We start from the raw sequence: 16,286 nt of genomic DNA on the forward strand, positions 1-16,286 counted from the left end.
GACCTGACCTCGCTGTGACCTGACCTGGTATCAGTGACCTCAGATAGCAAAGTATGTGTTTGACGAACAGTGTACCATCGATGGTTTTCAATAAATTACCAATTAACTCGATTTCACAACACATTTCTTGAAATGCCTGTGAACGGTGAAAATCTGACCTTTGACCTGACCTGTGACGTCATCGGTTTGACCTAGGTCAATGAAATTTGGTCACAAGATAGTTCCCGGGTGGGGCTATCGAACGCCGTTTGAATTTTGAAAATCGGCCGGTAACTTTCCGAGATCTTAGGGGGGGCCGAAACGGCCCCCCCCTACGGGTGGTAGGGTCCGCCGGTAGCCCTACGGGGCGCGGGTTAACACATGCAGATGAATTATCTGATGGAGACCTAACTGTGTACCAAGTTTCAATTCAATCGGCCCAACCGTTGTGCCGTTATTGAGGTTGCAATTTTGGGGTTCTTAAAAAATGTCCAACTTTACCACGCGCCACGTGCGGTGGTTGGCAAGAACGCATGGTGGCCATCACACCACAGAACTTTTACGTCCAAGTGACATTCAGTAAAGAAGACCGCTTGTCAATCGGATGTCCCGTTCCTAAGATATTAGCTTTTAAAGAGCGTCCCCACGGCCGGCCGGCCGCTCATACTCAGGATTTTCCCTTAATTCAGTATGAGACTCCGCTCGCTTCGCTCGCTCCGTAATCATACTTGCCATGCACATTACTGTATGCCTGGCCTATTCAAATACATTAGCTAGAGGGGTGTGGTAATAACTGGTGTAAGCAAATTGACCACGGTCAAAAATGCATTACCAGAATGCACTTAAGCCAACATTTTGGGATGGTCTCGTTCCTAAGTCGGCTAAGAGCTTCGGTCCAGAAAATAAATTTATCGGTGGCATACAGTAAAATACATACCAAACTCGGCCGGTAATAAATTTTCAAGACCTCAGTCCTTACTGATTTTTGAACTCGGCCTTCGGCCTCGTTCAAAAATCCAGTAAGGACCTCGGTCTTGAAAATTTATTTACACCGGCCTCGTTCAGTATTATATATTACGACACACCCAAACGTGGCATTGGGACAGCCGATATAATTTATATCACACGTGCATCGAGTTGCGGAGCTACATTGTTTTTAGCAGATAAGTATTAAGGCCTTGATTGAGTTCATTGGTGTCTATTATTTTGCACAGCAATCGTCCAGACACGTGGGAACTGGGGTTTTTGGATAGCGCGGCGTCCCAGCTTTAAAGGTAGTGTGCCAGCTTTCCTGGACCGTATGGAGTTAATGGCCCAAATATGGAGAACCGGATTTTTAGAACTTATCCATACCTTCAAAACTCATGGAAACGTCTTAAACTCTTCAAATTTTGAGTACCCCAGTGCGAAATTCGCCCCGACGGGTTGTCGGTCGTACCCCAACCACATTTCACACCACTATAAACAATAAATGCACACACTGAAATCGCTATTACCGATAGGCTCATCCAATCAAGTTTCGATAAACCCGTTCATCATCATCTCCTGCGGTTTCGAACACGCCTGTTAGGTGGTGCGGTAGACCGCGCCCAAAGCCAGGACCCCGGTAACGTGAGGTAGCCGAGTCGGGGCAGCGTGCGCTGACCCAAGCCGGGGCCGCGCGTCCTCCCGGTGTCATGTGATAGCCCGGGGCTGCCCGCGGGGATGCGGTAGACCGCGCCCAAAGCCGCGGCCCCGGCTTGGGTCAGCGCACGCTGCCCCGACTCGGCTACCTCTTGTTACCGGGGCCCTGGCTTTGGGCGCGGCTTCTGCTCATACTTTGTGGTGCGGTGGTGGTGCGTCGGGCCGCGCGCTCCGACTTCGGCCAAGAAAAATGCGTCAGCTGATCATTGTCATTTCTGCCATTTCCATGTGGTGAGATGGGGTCATAACTTAAGAGACGGCTGTTTCATATCAATTATTTTACATAAAATAATATTTCAAACCATAAATTAATGTTCGACAGCCAAATTAAAGAAACAATACCAATACAGGCTTACAGTTTAAATTCGACATTGTGTTGTCTACGATTAGACAGCTGATAACTCATTCCCGTACGTCGTAACTCTATAATGACCTTTGCTTATTGTCACATGTGCGCCGCATTCGCGATTGTTGCCGACGCCTGTTTGCAGGTCAGCCCACTACAGTTGTTATACATATCGAAAAACCGATAAACTTTTAGGCGAAAAAAAACACTATTTTAGGCCCATTTTTGATTTTTTTTTGCGATATTAGGTAAAAACAGAAGCTTCTTATCCTAGGAAAAATAAAATGGGAAATCATTGGAAGGCGGCACACTACCTTTAAGCAACTCTTACTGTTCCTCTATTGTGTGGTCTCAGCCACCAATAGCAAACCGTTCCATCTAGGAACAAATAAGTCGCGCACCTGGGACGGTTCGAACCGGGTTTCTCCAACCGGTCACCCTACGACGCTAGCGCGTATCCACTGAGCTGCCGAAACCAGCGACCACTCGCCGCGGTCAAACGCGATCAAATGTCCGACAATACTGTCATTGGCGGTCAGCGGGTGAATGTCATTTTGTTTTGAGCAGACGAGGACCATTCTCGGTAGCTCAGTGGATGAACGCTCGTGTCGTGAATTGGCCGGTGGGAGAAGCCCGGTTCGAACCCCCCTGAGTGGCCGACTTCTTGGCTCCTAGTTGGAACGGTTTGCTATTGGGGGCTGCAACCACATATAAGAGCAACAGTAATAATCGCTTTAAATTGGGGCGTTGGCTGCGGCGCTACTCATAACCCCCAGTTCCCACGTCTCTGGACGATTGCCGTGCGAAACAATAGACACCAATCTGCTCAATCAAGGCCTTAATACTAATATGTTATACAAAATATAGCTCTGCACCTCGATGCACGAGTGACGATAAGTTCTATCGGCTGTCCCATTGCCACGCTTAAGTGTGTCGTAATGTGCATTGCAAGTATGATGGTAGGCGCTGTCTTAGGGATAGGACATTTTAACAACTGCTTTAGCACAATGGTTAGGTAGAATAATTGGCGTCCTGAGACGCGAAAGTTAACTACACTCGCTCAGCCGCGCGATGTCCGTGCTCCCACCCCACCTCACTCCCCAGTCCTCGCCAGCTGCCGCGCCGCGCCGACCCGAGCCATGCCTCCGGGCTCGGCCCTCACCGCTGCGCTGACGTCACAGGCGGCCCATATCACCTTCCAGCCACCGACCCAGACCGGTGTCATACGGGTGGGTAGGCTGTGCCGCTTGACAAGTAAGTGAAGCGGCACAGTCTACACTGTAAAAAAAGTTTACCAACTAGTTAGTTATCCGGCCACTTTTCACTAACCATAGGCGTGTAAGCAAAACACGCATTTCATGACTAAGTGTGTTTTCAATTACACGCAAAAGGTTGAATAGCGTGTTTTGAAACACACCTCCTAGTTTTCGAATATTTGCCAGGTTACTAAGATAAGCCGTGTAAGCGTGTTTATTGACTATCATCGGTGTGTTTTGTTAATAACTACAGACGTGTTAGGTAACACATGTGTTTGTCACACGGCCACTTTTCACTAGCTATATGCGTGTACGCAAAACACACATATTGCGTGTTAGCTAACTAAGCTGTGCGTGTTAATAAACTAAATGCATTTTTGAGAACAGGCGTGTAACTTAACTAATGTGCGTGTTAGTCACCTCTTTTCACAGCCGCCCCCCCCTCAAAAAAAAACGAATCGAATTAAACTCATCAAACATGTTTATTCAAAACTGCATTCAAGCTCCTTTCAGCAAGCTTACAACTGCAAACAGTAATATTTCTCTTATTGTACTAAAAATGAACCTAAAAAAGTAATCTTCTGTAGGAAACTGCCGAGCGGCAAAGGCGCTCCGTTCTAAAGTTACGTTCTAAGCTATAGGCACAGAGCTACGCACAGAGATGCTTGAGACTCTGGACATGTCCCAGGGCGCGGTTCGAAGGGTTAACTGCCGAGCGGAAAAGGCATTCCGTTATCAAGTTCTGTGCTCAGCTACTCACAGAGCTGCTCGAGACGCTGGACGTGTCACACGGTTTGAAAGTGTTAACAGCCGAGCGGCAAAGGCGTTCCGTTCTCAGGTTCCGTTCTAAGCTACTCACAGAGCTACGCACAGAGCTGCTTGAGACGCTGGACTCGTCCCAGGACACGGTTGGAAAGAGTTTGGTTGCCCCCCTTTTCAAAGATGTTCACCGTGATAAATATCAGAGCGTTCTTAGCCTTAGACACGGGGCACTTCTGGTTGAACACTGGGAAAATCGCTGCCCACAGAAGCAGGAGATCAGCCTTGCTGCTCCGGTCCACCGACCTTGTCAAGCAGACCCCCTCGACGAAAAGGCCGATGGACCCGTCGTCGTTGACCTGGTAGTGCGGCGCGCTTCCTGATCCCTCAAAGATGTCCTCGGGGTTCGCGTCTAGGTAGTAGAGGAGAGACTCGACGCAGTCGGTGTCTGAAATAGAGGTAAATTTTCAGACTGATATTTACCTCTAACAGTATAACACTGCTACTTGCTAGCTGCTTGAGTTCTTCCGATCTCACGGATATCGTATAAAATGCCACCAAGGCCTCGAATTTCGAGACCATGCCGCTAACAACACAAATTTTGATATCTATTTTTTTTTTGGGGGGGGGGGGAGGGTCAGTTTTCACCTGGTCATGTGAAAACTGGTCTGGTCGTCAGGTCAAGGATCAAGTGATTCGCCAATCCAATAAAGGTCGCTGAAGTATAACAGCACAAATGTCAGTATAACACCTGTTCGGCGATGAACGAACGAGCCCAAGAGGTGTCACGTTTATGAAACGCATACTGAACTAGCTGGCTGCTTTTGACCATATCACTGTTAATTCGATCAAATAAACAGCCGTGAGCCACCTCATGGGCGATGAAAGAGCGAGCGAGAGAAACAGGCGTCACAGAGTAATTTGCACGCTTAAACCTAACTAGTTAAGAGCGTTTTGAAAACAAGGATAAACAATGCACAAAGCACACGACACAAGTCAGAGTAGTATTTTGAATTTAATTTTCATTCATCTGCTAGGTACTAGATTTGAAAGTAATGAGCAGAGACGTGTCTCACGTCGCCCATAGGTTAGTAGTTCGGCAGCAATCTTGCATGGTCGTAATGGGGGGGGGGGGGCAATAGTTGACGTGAATGGTTTACCGTATTTACCTTGACATTCTGTGATCAGTTGGATGGCGGTGAGAAAGTCGCTCAGGCGGCGCCTGTAGTCACCAAGCTTAGACGACTCCGTCTCCCCCTCCAGTTTGGCCAGCTCACGCCAGATCTGGAACAACCGGCATCAACAATATAATTAGAGGACAGTTAAGTCATATTATAGAATCCTCCATGGATGAGAAAACGTCAGAAAGCTATGGTGGGCGACGAATAAAAGCCGAAACGATGCAACACACAGGGGACATTTTATGGAATTAGAGAGTAGGAATATAATGACAATTTTACAACTTCCAAGGCATACTTAGTACTTACTTCGTCTGGGTTCCGCAAGATTGGATACAGCTCCAAAAGCTTGCGCATGCTGGTGCGGAGCGTCACCACATGCCTGCGCCTGTCTGCGAACGTCGAGTTGATCAGGGCCTCTCGCTCAGCTTTGCCTTCGCTCGTCAGGTTAGCCTCGTGTAGATGCTTCAAGAGGCGGTTTCTCAGATGCTGAACGTCTTCCTCCGGCATAGGCGGAAGGTACTCTGTCGAAATGTTCATACGAAATGTTAGAGCCAGCGGGGGAGGAGGAGGGGGAGGAGGGGGAGGAGGGGAGAGAGAGAGAGAGAGAGAGAGAGAGAGAGAGAGAGAGAGAGAGAGAGCGAGAGAGCGAGAGCGAGCGAGAGAGCGAGAGAGAGAGAGAGAGAGAGAGAGAGAGAGAGAGAGAGAGAGAGAGAGAGAGAGAGAGAGACCGCTCTCTTCGCCCATGCCAATAACTTCATATGGCCAATGCAAAGTGGCACACTACCTTTAATATATGCAATGCAAAGCTTGCAGAAGGGCAAAATATTCACCACTAGTCGCTTATCAGTCACATGTACTACATCATACTACATCGCTGTCTTGCATTTCACAATGCACAATGCTTACCCTTGTAGCCTTCGAATCCTTCATATCGCGATCCCTTGAATGTTTTTCCGCGTGACAACCTCTTTGATGACGCTTGGAGTTCGGCATCACTTCCGTCGTCTCGTCGCTTCTCATTCCTTACGCGCCATTGTATTTTTGCTTTGACCTGCGACTGAGACAGGAAAAGCAGTGCATAAATTACAATCCAAGGGTAGATGTAACGTTAAGGGCGTTCAACATCCACTGCAGCTGGTATATAGAGGCAATGCATGGTTCACACGGAGGCTGAACTAAATGGTACTTCGACTCCGTAATTACTCGTAGACTTTATAACCTTTGTCCTTTGCCAATACCATATAAGGCACGCATTTCAAGCACATGAAGCTGATCCTTATGCGTTTGTGATGCTGACTTTAACTAGTCATCAAGTGAGAGTTGATTCCGCAGTCGGAGACAATTCCGAAGGGTCGGAATCGGAATCGGAGTCACTCAAAAACACATTGACTCTGCAACCCTCACATGCAGACATACATATTTACATACATACAAACATATACTTCATAGTATAGCACATACATACATACATACATACATGGATAATTATGCATATATCCAGTGCTGCGGAGTCGGAGTCGGAGTCGACCGGAGTCGGTAGTTTTGGCCGGAGTCGGAGTCGGAGTCGATAATTTTTCACCGACTCCGACTCCGGGCCGGAGTCGGAGTCGGTTTCAGCACATTTTTAATATTTTCCTTCTCTGTCGCGATGTTGACCAACACATTGACCTTACAAGCTGACCTTACAAGACATTCGGAGCCCGAACCGTTAACTGAATGCAAAACGGTTGAATAGGGTCGCAAGAGCTGTTGAATTATTCTCTTTGTGGCTATATAGCCCATATAATTTCCGACATACAGGGACATTTATCTGGCAATGTCCAAAGAGCACTTTCGCAAGTATTCATTACGAGCTTTCGTTTGCTTTTGTCTCGTCTTTCTAGTCCTCTTGGATTTCAAGTTGAACGGACAGGGAGTGGGGGAGGTCATTCTGACTCCCACCTTACCCCAAAGGCGAAAGTGGTTCAAACCCCCACCCCAGCGCGGGTTAGGAAATAAACTTGAAAACTAATTTTGAAGTGAAGTTTAGTTTAATTCCAAATTAGCCACTATTGTTCCGCATTTAAACCAGTGCGAAGAAGCCGCCCATATTTAGAAACATTGGTCATGCAGGTATGTCAAAGTAGGGCGGGTCGGAGTCGGAGTTGGAGTCGGAGTCGATTTTTTCAAGACGGAGTCGTAGTCGGAGTCGGAGTCGCTAAAATTTGGTCGACTCCGCAGCCCTGAATATACATACAAGTATGGCCAGATCCAGGGCCGGAGCAGTTCGCAAACGCTTCAGTTCAGTTCATTCAGATCGACTTTACTTGAGGTTCAGTTCAATTACCTATTTTCCAATTCAGGACATGGTGACTAAGTGCCTCCGTTCAGTATATTCAGCTGAGTTCGATTAGATAAGTTCACGAACTGTCCCGGACCTGGACCGATGTCATTTTCTATTAGTTGATGGAATCAAACAGCAACGCAATAAGTGCTTACCAGTGCCTGTTTCGGGCTGCACCCAAAGTGCAGCGCCGGCCATTGAACAAGGGCGCGGTCAGCCAGCTCCATGTACCGAGCATGAGTAAGGTTCAGGACGCTTGGAAAAAGAAAGGGCATGGGAGAGCTTAACGACTTGGAGACGCTAGAACAGGAGTTTTCAGGGCAAGGCATAGACATAAGACATCATTTAAAGGAAATATGTAAACATGAAAGCACACCACACGAGACAGTAAAACCGACATAAAGGTGGAAGGCAGGAAGGTGTCACTGGGTCATCCGAGGTCACCTGAGGTCACAAGCGGTTTTTGTGCAATAACTTTTGATTGAATTGAGATAAACTCCGTTCGACGATTATTGTGTTTGTCTCGTCAATGCGCATCGAATGAGATGAACCTTGCCCTGAGGTCAACTTTTCAACTTGACCTTTTGAGGTCATATTATATATCATTCAACGCGCCTTGACGAGCTGAGAACAATGGCGTGCGAATTATGCCTCTATCTTTTCTGGATCAAAAGTTATTGAAGAAAAACTATCAAAAGTAAAAAAGAACATTTTTTCCTCGGTGACCTCTGGTGACCTAGTTTTTGGTCTGACCAAAACATGACCAAAATACTTTCCTACTGGTTTTTAACGCTCTTTCGAACGCCGCCTATCGCTTGTCTCAACGATGCTCAGGAGTCGAGTTAGACGGGGGGTGTAAACCCCCTGCTCCGCGGCCCGCTGTGTTACAAATGGAGTACCGGCCCGGCGCGGGTTACGGCTAGGGCTGAATAAAAATGTACCAAAAAATGCATGATAATAGTATTTTATGTTAACTTCAATGTCCTCAACCCGCGCTACAACAACACCACGTTATCTACGGGGATGATACCTGTTACAAGCTTTCTCGAACGTCACGATGACTGTCGTCACTTCGCTCCACTCCGTCCTGGTCAGAGGTGAGCCGGGCTTTTTGCTTCGAAGCTTTTCGAGGAGTCCAGGTCTCAGCTGGCTGTCGTCAAACCGGATCACTTCCATGGCATCCAGGACTTCCATAGTATCCATCCTGCGAAGAAAACGAACCGAAATGGCATTAGTAACTGGTGGGTCGCCGCACCAGAGACCGCCTACTGCGCCTAGTCACCACAGTCGAAGTCTTGCCGCGGCGCAGTATAGTCTATCCTCGCGATCGGAATAGATGTCAGTGCCAGTGGTCACCTGTCTGAGGAGCATTTTGGCAACAGGCAACCAAACTGGTGGACAAGCTGGGATTGGGTGGCACGGTTCGGCGCAGCGATCCGCGGGAAGGAAGACTGTCGATCTACTAACAAATATATAAAATTACGTAACTTTTCATACAGATTCATTCATAGAACTCTTGAGGTTTATAGAGGCCTGTGGTTCATTCGATTAAAATAAATGTAGAAATAACGATGAAAACTCGACACACCCGATTAAACAAGCGCTGAAAGGTTTAATTCCAAACGCATAAAGACAAAGTCAGCCTGACAGACTCACCGAGACACTCCTGCGGTTTGTTGAGATTCGGCCAGAGCGTCGCTTCCCGACTTCGGCCGGATCTCTGCGTCTTCCCCTGATCGACGGAGTTCGGGCGACGTTGGAGGCTCCGGTGCATCCAGCTGCGAAACCACCACTGACGAAGTGGATGTCGTCCCAGTGCTGAAAATGGATGAGAGAAGATGTTTGATACAATACCAGATTAGGATAACATATTTTTTTTTCAGGACAATTTCCAACTACGCAAACATTCATAGGCCGAGCTTGTTCAATACTTACGAACGCAACTGAGCAAATTCAGTTGCAAATGATTATGGGCGTTTTTTTTTCTTTTAGAGTTTTATAACTGCATTCTGCATAAGCAACATTTTATTTCTCAAAACAACCTAACTTAACAGAGATCGATGTCCTACCTTTCAAGAACAACCAGATCGCCACGCATGACGGTCCTGATGCGAGGCCGAACACCAGTTATCGCATCTTCCTCATTCAGCAGGACCCACGAGGACCAGTCGTCATCATAGATCTCCAGATCCCACTCGCCACCCTGGGGACAAAACATGTACCTCATTCGTAGCCAGGTCGGGAGTAGACCACACACATTAGTCGCTCCAAGGTGGAGAGGGGGATGGAAATGATAGGCAAACACATCCGACATTTTCATACTCAATCATTACGCATAATCATAGAGCCTTTGGTTGCACTCTTCTCTTTCCTGTTAGACTACTGACAACAGCTGCTGTAAATGGTTGATGTTGCATTTGAGATAGACTATGTATTTCCAACACATCAGCCTATTTTCAATCTGAGCCTCGTTCAGCAGCTTAACATTATGGTTTACGTAGGTATATGGCTTTGCATTACCTTAAACAAATTGTGTAAATAAATGTTTTTTTTAATGTCATTATTTTGCTCACAGACCTTAAAATATAGTACAAAATACTATTAGGTACTATATTTTAAGGTCTGTGAGCAAAAAAAAAACGTTATTTCAGCCTTTTACTTGAAACACGACATTGAGTCCCACCGTTAACTAAAATTATTCCGTCACTCTTCAAAAAAAAAAAAAAACAAACAAACAAACAAACAAACAAACAAACAAACAATATACTAACCTGCAGACCGAAGAACGCTCGAACCTTTTGAACAAGGTCCAGGACAGACTCGAATTCGAAGACGCGCGCAGCACTTCGATGGTTTACTAGCGCCTTCATCGTTGACCGCTGAAAAAAATATGACAAGTGGTTACATTAATTATCTAACTACAATGTCCTAAAATCATCGATAGCCATGGAGTGGGTGAAACAGCAAGCGAAACAGCACATGGTTTACTATTTACGCACACATTAGACACGTGGGTTGCACAGCTCACTTCACGGGTGGTTGGATAACATCGGGTATCCCAATCCTAAAAGACAGACATAGCTTATTTGAAAAGCTGAGACAATGCCGATTCTGAATGTCATCCAGAACGCTGAAAACGACGTTTTATAACCATATAACGCCTTCTGGGCGGTGCACGACCGAGCAAAAGAGAGGTTTTGCAGAGTATTTTACACGCGTCATGTCGGATAGAAGTTAACGACTGGAGATTCAGCAATTATGATGATGAAGATGATTAGCCAGATGCTCATTATTTAGGATCAAAATTGATAGAATAGTTGTATTACGTTTCACCCACGGGGCTTCTTCGGATACATATGTTTGTCATATGTATCCGAAGAAGCCCCGTGGGTGAAACGTAATACAACTATTCTATCAATTTTGATCCTAAATAATGAGCATCTGGCTAATCATCTTCATCATCATATGTAACACAATGCTCCGAACTAGCATCTCCATCCTCAAAAAAGATTCAGCAATTAACCTCGAATCTATTCAAGCCAAGACCCGGCTCGAAGGAGGTGGGGTAAGCACGTGCAGTGACGCCCCCAGTGTTGTCGAAGCTGCATGTCGGATCAGTCTCTACCTTCGTAGCAAATTTGAGCACAATCGCCTCATCCGTTCCCGAGATATAGGGGCGGTGTGTGCACGTGCGTTCATGCAACAGTTTCACCCCATGGACGCGTGGAAGCCACATAACTGGCCGCTAGCTACATGTCAGATATCAGAGCCAGTGTAAGACCCGAGTGAGTGTAAGTTTGCACTCACAATAGCCATAACAGCGAAGCAAATAGCTGCAATACTGCTCAATACAAGCAGTCGCGAGTTCGCAGTAAATCTGATACTTCAAATTGAAGCAAAATGCACAGATTACTCACCTTTCAGAGGTGATTCGGAGACCTGGTATCTGGTACCTGAGGGGCACGTATTTTGCGGTCTGCACTGAATAAGTAGCCAGCGGAGTGGGGTCAAAAATCCAAGCAGAAGGGATCATCATCATCTCGCCCTTAGTCACACGGTATGCCATATAGTGCTCATCAAACGAAAGCGCCCTCAAGACGTCACCGATGATTTTGACATGGTTTACTGCATCAAACTGAAAATATGCTACGCGAAGAAGATCACAGCTCTCTGAGCTTGAAGCAGCCGGGTTTCTCACGATCAGCACATCATCGACGCAGTACTTCTGTCCCGCAAGCACTGCCATCTTGGTGTACGTAGCTCGGTCATCCACCTCCCATCCGAATGCACCTGTAACTAGGCATGGCTTGCATTTCTTCCCCATCATCTTCTTTTGCTTTCCTTCGCATGCAGCTACCGCTTCTTGATGTCGCACTGCCAGGGTTTTACAAATGTTCTTGGTGTTGTGTGCTCGAGATGCGTAGATCTTGAACTGCTGGTGTTTAGCTTCAAAACGCATAGTCCAAGCTTTCCTCAAGGAACCAATTTGTGCTGCCCAGTGCCGGTAATGTAATAAGTAGTGGAACTTCGGCTTGATTTTGAAGTCCGGGAACATTCCACAGAACTCACGCAGCCACTGCTCTACTGAAGGTTGCATTCTTGCAAGAATTTCACCGTCCATACGTGGAGCACAAATGAGTTGTACAAGAGAAAGCAAACCGGTCACAAGAAGCCACGCCTTTTGATCTGGTGGGACCAGTGGACCGATCATGAAAGGGAGAACTCGGAGGAAAGTCCAGCACTGACTGAAAGTGCCTTTGACGAGCACTTTGCGCCCCTTTGCTTGAAGCATGGGAGGAGTGTTCGCTTTGTCGACTCTCGCATATGAGAAGGATTTCATAGCCTTTTGAACTGAGGCGAATGTGAAGAGTTTGATTTGAAAAATCAGGTATGATAGCACCAGAGCCAAGGAATGATTGACTACGCCACTTTCAAACAGATCGTGCGCGATATCTGGTGGAAACATCTCTGTGACCTTAAAGTCTTTCAGCTCATCAAACACACATTTTGAGTTGATACCAAATGCTTTTCGTGATTCCTCATTGTCTCCATTCTCACACATGTTCAGCTCTTCTTGGTACTCCTCCTCAGTACGAAGGGTCAGCTCTTGCTCTGTGAGCTTTGTACCAAAGTCCTCATTTGTGGCGTGGCATGTTCGGCATGGTCGCTGCCCTGACGAAAATGATTCCTGGAAGCCCGCCATCTTATGCACTCCCAGGTTGTCACCACACACAAACTCCACTTTGATATCAAAATGAGTGCCACAAGTATCCAGGCCATTGTTCAAGAGGTCACACAGGGAATCTGTCACAGGCTTCATGACTGTGTTCAAACCATGAAGCTTGATGAGCTTTGTAGGACATAGTAGGAGGAGATGAATGTCACTCAGCACCGACATTGACAAGCCCTCATCGACCGCAAAATAGCAACCACCCAGACTATAATCAGATGCTTTCTTCCGCAGAGGGTTACACACACCAAATTCATCAAAGTAGAGCACAAGCTTGACCAATCTGTCCCGTTTGCAGTTTTCCAGCCTGCCATTTTCCAAGAGACTTGTCAGCTGTTTCTTGACATCCACATACTGATAGCTGGATTGGAATTCACCACCCCCTGTGGTAAGGATCTGAGTCGTAGGTGCAATGTAGCAGAGCTCCTCATGGCAGAATTTGCTCAATTTATACTCGCTTGCAAACTCTTCACAAGCCTGCTTAACTGAAGACGACTTTGATGCTCTGCTCTCATTCTGCTCCTTAAGAGCGGTGTCGACGATTTCTCCTATCTCACTAGCCACGAAAGATGTTGCAGCCCGTGACATCCCATGCTCACATTGCAATCGAAGCAAGAAACGTGCTATTTTCTCCCGGCTACTGTCTTCAGTTTTTGCTGTAGAGCCTTTCTCACCCTGATCATCCAAGCACCAGGCCTCAGTCTCAACCTCAGCTTCTTCCTGACAATGAGTACTGATTGAAGGTGACTCCTCCAGACTTTGCCTTCCTTTCTCTTTGTGCGACTGTGACGTACTTTGCTTGACAGCATGGGTTCTTTCATAATGTCTCAGCCAGTAACGTCCAGTTGTGAACCCTTGTGTACAACGCGGACAGAGAAATAAGTTGCAGTTCTCAGATTTATCCTTGAAGTGGTTATTGATATGCTGACAAAACAAAGCAATTGAGCTAGAAGAAAACAGACATAATGGAACTGTACAACGCAGAACCACTTCTACAGTTGCCTGAAAAGAGGAAAGCCTGTTATGACTTATGATTCAGTTGGGCAAACTACGGGGAGGAAATCACAAATGTGATTAATCACAAATGTGATCATTTTACGCCTATTTTGCAGCACTTTTGGAAAATCACAAAATTTCACAAAGGTTATGTCACCTGTAGCCAGATCCCAAACACAATCAAAAACATGATAAGGAAAAGATGCCCTCCATGATGAGGGCTGTTCGGCCCGCACATCCTATTGTAAAATTTTGCAGCATGCATGCGCAGTAGGGAACTTTCAGGCCTTATGCTCCGCCCACCACCGTATGACGTCACATGTGTGACATCGGCATCTGCAAAATCTTTCAGCTTCGCGCATCCTAAAATTTCAGGATGCAGGAGGCAAAAGTGGTGCAGACTTGGCGCAGACAACGTACAGTGGCGAAGTGTGCAGTGTTAACTAGTGAATTTATGCAGTGTTTGGTGTTATTTTGTCGGTGCATAAATTGGAAATGGGTTGGTGAAGTTTTTCATTAGTTATTACGTCGCTGCTTGCTGGAATGGAGCGGCACGATTGTCTCGCGCAAAATATGTTGAGGTGTTCGGTGCGTTCTGCGAAAGATTTTGCTCGACGGGATGGGCAGTGACATCATACAAGTGTGATGTCACAGTCGCGCAAAATATTTTGCAGCACCCGAACAGCCCTATGGTTTATCATGAAAATGATTATGCAGTCAGCTGGCTGAACAACTTTTTGAAAAGGCTGTCAGCTGGCTGATCACAATACTGATAACCAAATCAGCTGGCAAATCATGAAGTTGATCCATACATCCATCCATACATAGGTAGGTACACCAATCATCCTGCTAACAATAGTGATATAGCTGGGTGATCACCACACTAAATCAGTCCTGGTCCAGTCTGCAAAATGTGGCATTCTTCGACGAGATCTTGTCTGGGCAGACACCGCAGGTCGGGGCAGAAATAGGGGCAGGTTTCCGGAATACTGGGGCAGAAGCAGGAAAATCTGGTGCAGAAGTTTAAAAAATTGACGGAAGTGATTTTCTCAGCTTCTCACTGCTTCCTACATCATAATATCATTACATTATTTGCATCATTAGGGGCAGGAATTGGGCTACCCCTGGACTCAGCATTCTGATTCGGGGCAGGACTTTGTCTGCCCTGAAAATCTTGTCGAGCTCCCTGCCATGTTTTGCAGACTGGAAATCAGTTGGGTAAACAGTGGCAGTGGCCATCTGTTTCATTTTTGGAAGCTTCCATTTTTTAGTATGCTCTTCCAAAAATAGAAGGGCATTTTCCAAAAATAGGGATGAAACTTCCATAAATCGGGACGGAAAAGGCCTTGTCAAATTTTGGAAAATAACACCACCCTCCAAAAATGGCTTTCAGCATAGGTGTAGGGACGTTTTGAGAAGTGTGTTTGGGGGGGGGGGCAAGTCGAGCTGAGTATCCGATCTGATTGTAACGTAGCTGAAAGGTGGGTGGCCTGGGCCATGGCCCGGCCGTCCCCCCCCCCCCCTGTTCCCACACCTATGGCTTTCAGTGCATTAGATCACACTTTGATGGCTTTCAATTATTCACAGAACATCAAAAATTAAACACTTTGATAACTAACTCACCTAAAATATATAAAAATCGACAAAAATTGAAATCTTCTCGTAACGGGGTCATGCCAACAATGCGCGCCTAATCAGGATGAAATGACTCACAAAAGAAAATACTACATATGCAATGTGTGGGCAATAATGACGTCATAAGACCAAAAAGGAAATATCAGTAAAACTATGAAATATACTATTAAATGTCGTTTAAACAGTAAAATGGGACTAATAAACATATTTAAACCAGACTTAACAGAACCTTACCTAACCTAACTATATCTAAACTACAACCTACGGATGTTTGATGATGCGGTCTACTCGCTAGTTGCGAAAAGGGATAGGTCTTAGGCCAGGGATTTACTTATCAAAATTAATTTTGCAAGCCACTGTACAAACAAATCTCCTTTTTTACTGATTCTTAAAGATAAACAGGCCTATCTCCGGTCATGCGGCCAGTAGTTACCCGCGGTAGTGTCGAAAATGCCGAGATAGCCAAATATAATAGGCGGAAAAACGGCCAAGGTAACCCGGAGAGCTTTGCATTCTTGCTATTTTGGAAGATAATTTGTTGATTCATACTACAGTGACTTGCCCAAAAACCTACAGTGTAACCCACATTATTTGTTTCAATAAAAAATCGTAATTTTTATTCTAGATTTCCAAAAATGCTGCCCGCCATAAACCAGGGCATAAACTCCTTCACCTTGGCCTATCTTGGCCATTTCCGCCAATTTACATTCCGACTAGAAAACGGCGGCTACGAAGTTTCTTATAGGTATCTTGGCTACGAAAGCTGATCTGTGACGTCCGGGATATGACGAAGTGGCTACATGAGCATAACGCTGAATGCCTGCCCGCCTCTGCACTAGCCGAAGTGAGCCGAAATTCACTTCGGAATGTAAGTTTTTAGTGGCCACCCTAGAAGCCA

The 16,286-nt window shown here is 46.2% G+C and overlaps 1 protein-coding gene across 5 annotated transcripts; it reads right to left on the bottom strand.

Moving 5' to 3' along the window:
* Positions 1-3,727: 3,727 nt before the first annotated feature.
* Positions 3,728-15,791, bottom strand: LOC122376453. 5 transcript variants are annotated; one of them, XM_043356325.1, is made up of 11 exons: positions 15,377-15,404; positions 11,445-13,759; positions 10,299-10,406; positions 9,597-9,730; positions 9,184-9,345; positions 8,558-8,731; positions 7,683-7,782; positions 6,111-6,261; positions 5,511-5,725; positions 5,193-5,307; positions 3,728-4,471 (listed from the first exon to the last, which is right to left on the bottom strand). In XM_043356325.1, exons 3-11 carry the CDS (start codon positions 10,395-10,397, stop codon positions 4,128-4,130), a joined length of 1,494 nt encoding a protein of 497 aa, XP_043212260.1. In that variant the 5' UTR covers positions 10,398-10,406; positions 11,445-13,759; positions 15,377-15,404; the 3' UTR covers positions 3,728-4,127. The 5 variants fall into 5 exon arrangements, 2 of the variants coding, with proteins under 2 accessions (XP_043212260.1, XP_043212261.1); XR_006255642.1 differs by lacking the exons at positions 7,683-7,782; positions 15,377-15,404 and adding an exon at positions 15,771-15,791; XR_006255641.1 differs by lacking the exon at positions 7,683-7,782 and having other exon boundaries at positions 15,377-15,431.
* Positions 15,792-16,286: the final 495 nt, after the last annotated feature.

The sequence above is a fragment of the Amphibalanus amphitrite genome, unplaced genomic scaffold, assembly GCF_019059575.1.
Source record: "Amphibalanus amphitrite isolate SeventyFive unplaced genomic scaffold, NRLGWU_Aamphi_draft 002145F_arrow, whole genome shotgun sequence".
Taxonomy (NCBI): Eukaryota; Metazoa; Arthropoda; class Thecostraca; order Balanomorpha; family Balanidae; genus Amphibalanus; species Amphibalanus amphitrite.

Excerpts from the sequence above, each read along its gene's own strand:
- LOC122376453 (XM_043356326.1), bottom strand. The coding sequence starts at position 10,397 with ATGAAGGCGCTAGTAAACCATCGAAGTGCTGCGCGCGTCTTCGAATTC. Across the intron at positions 7,783-8,557 it reads TTCGAGAAAGCTTGTAACAG|CGTCCTGAACCTTACTCATG; the intron begins GTATCATCCCCG and ends TCTTTTTCCAAG. Across the intron at positions 5,308-5,510 it reads TCTTGCGGAACCCAGACGAA|ATCTGGCGTGAGCTGGCCAA; the intron begins GTAAGTACTAAG and ends CGGTTGTTCCAG.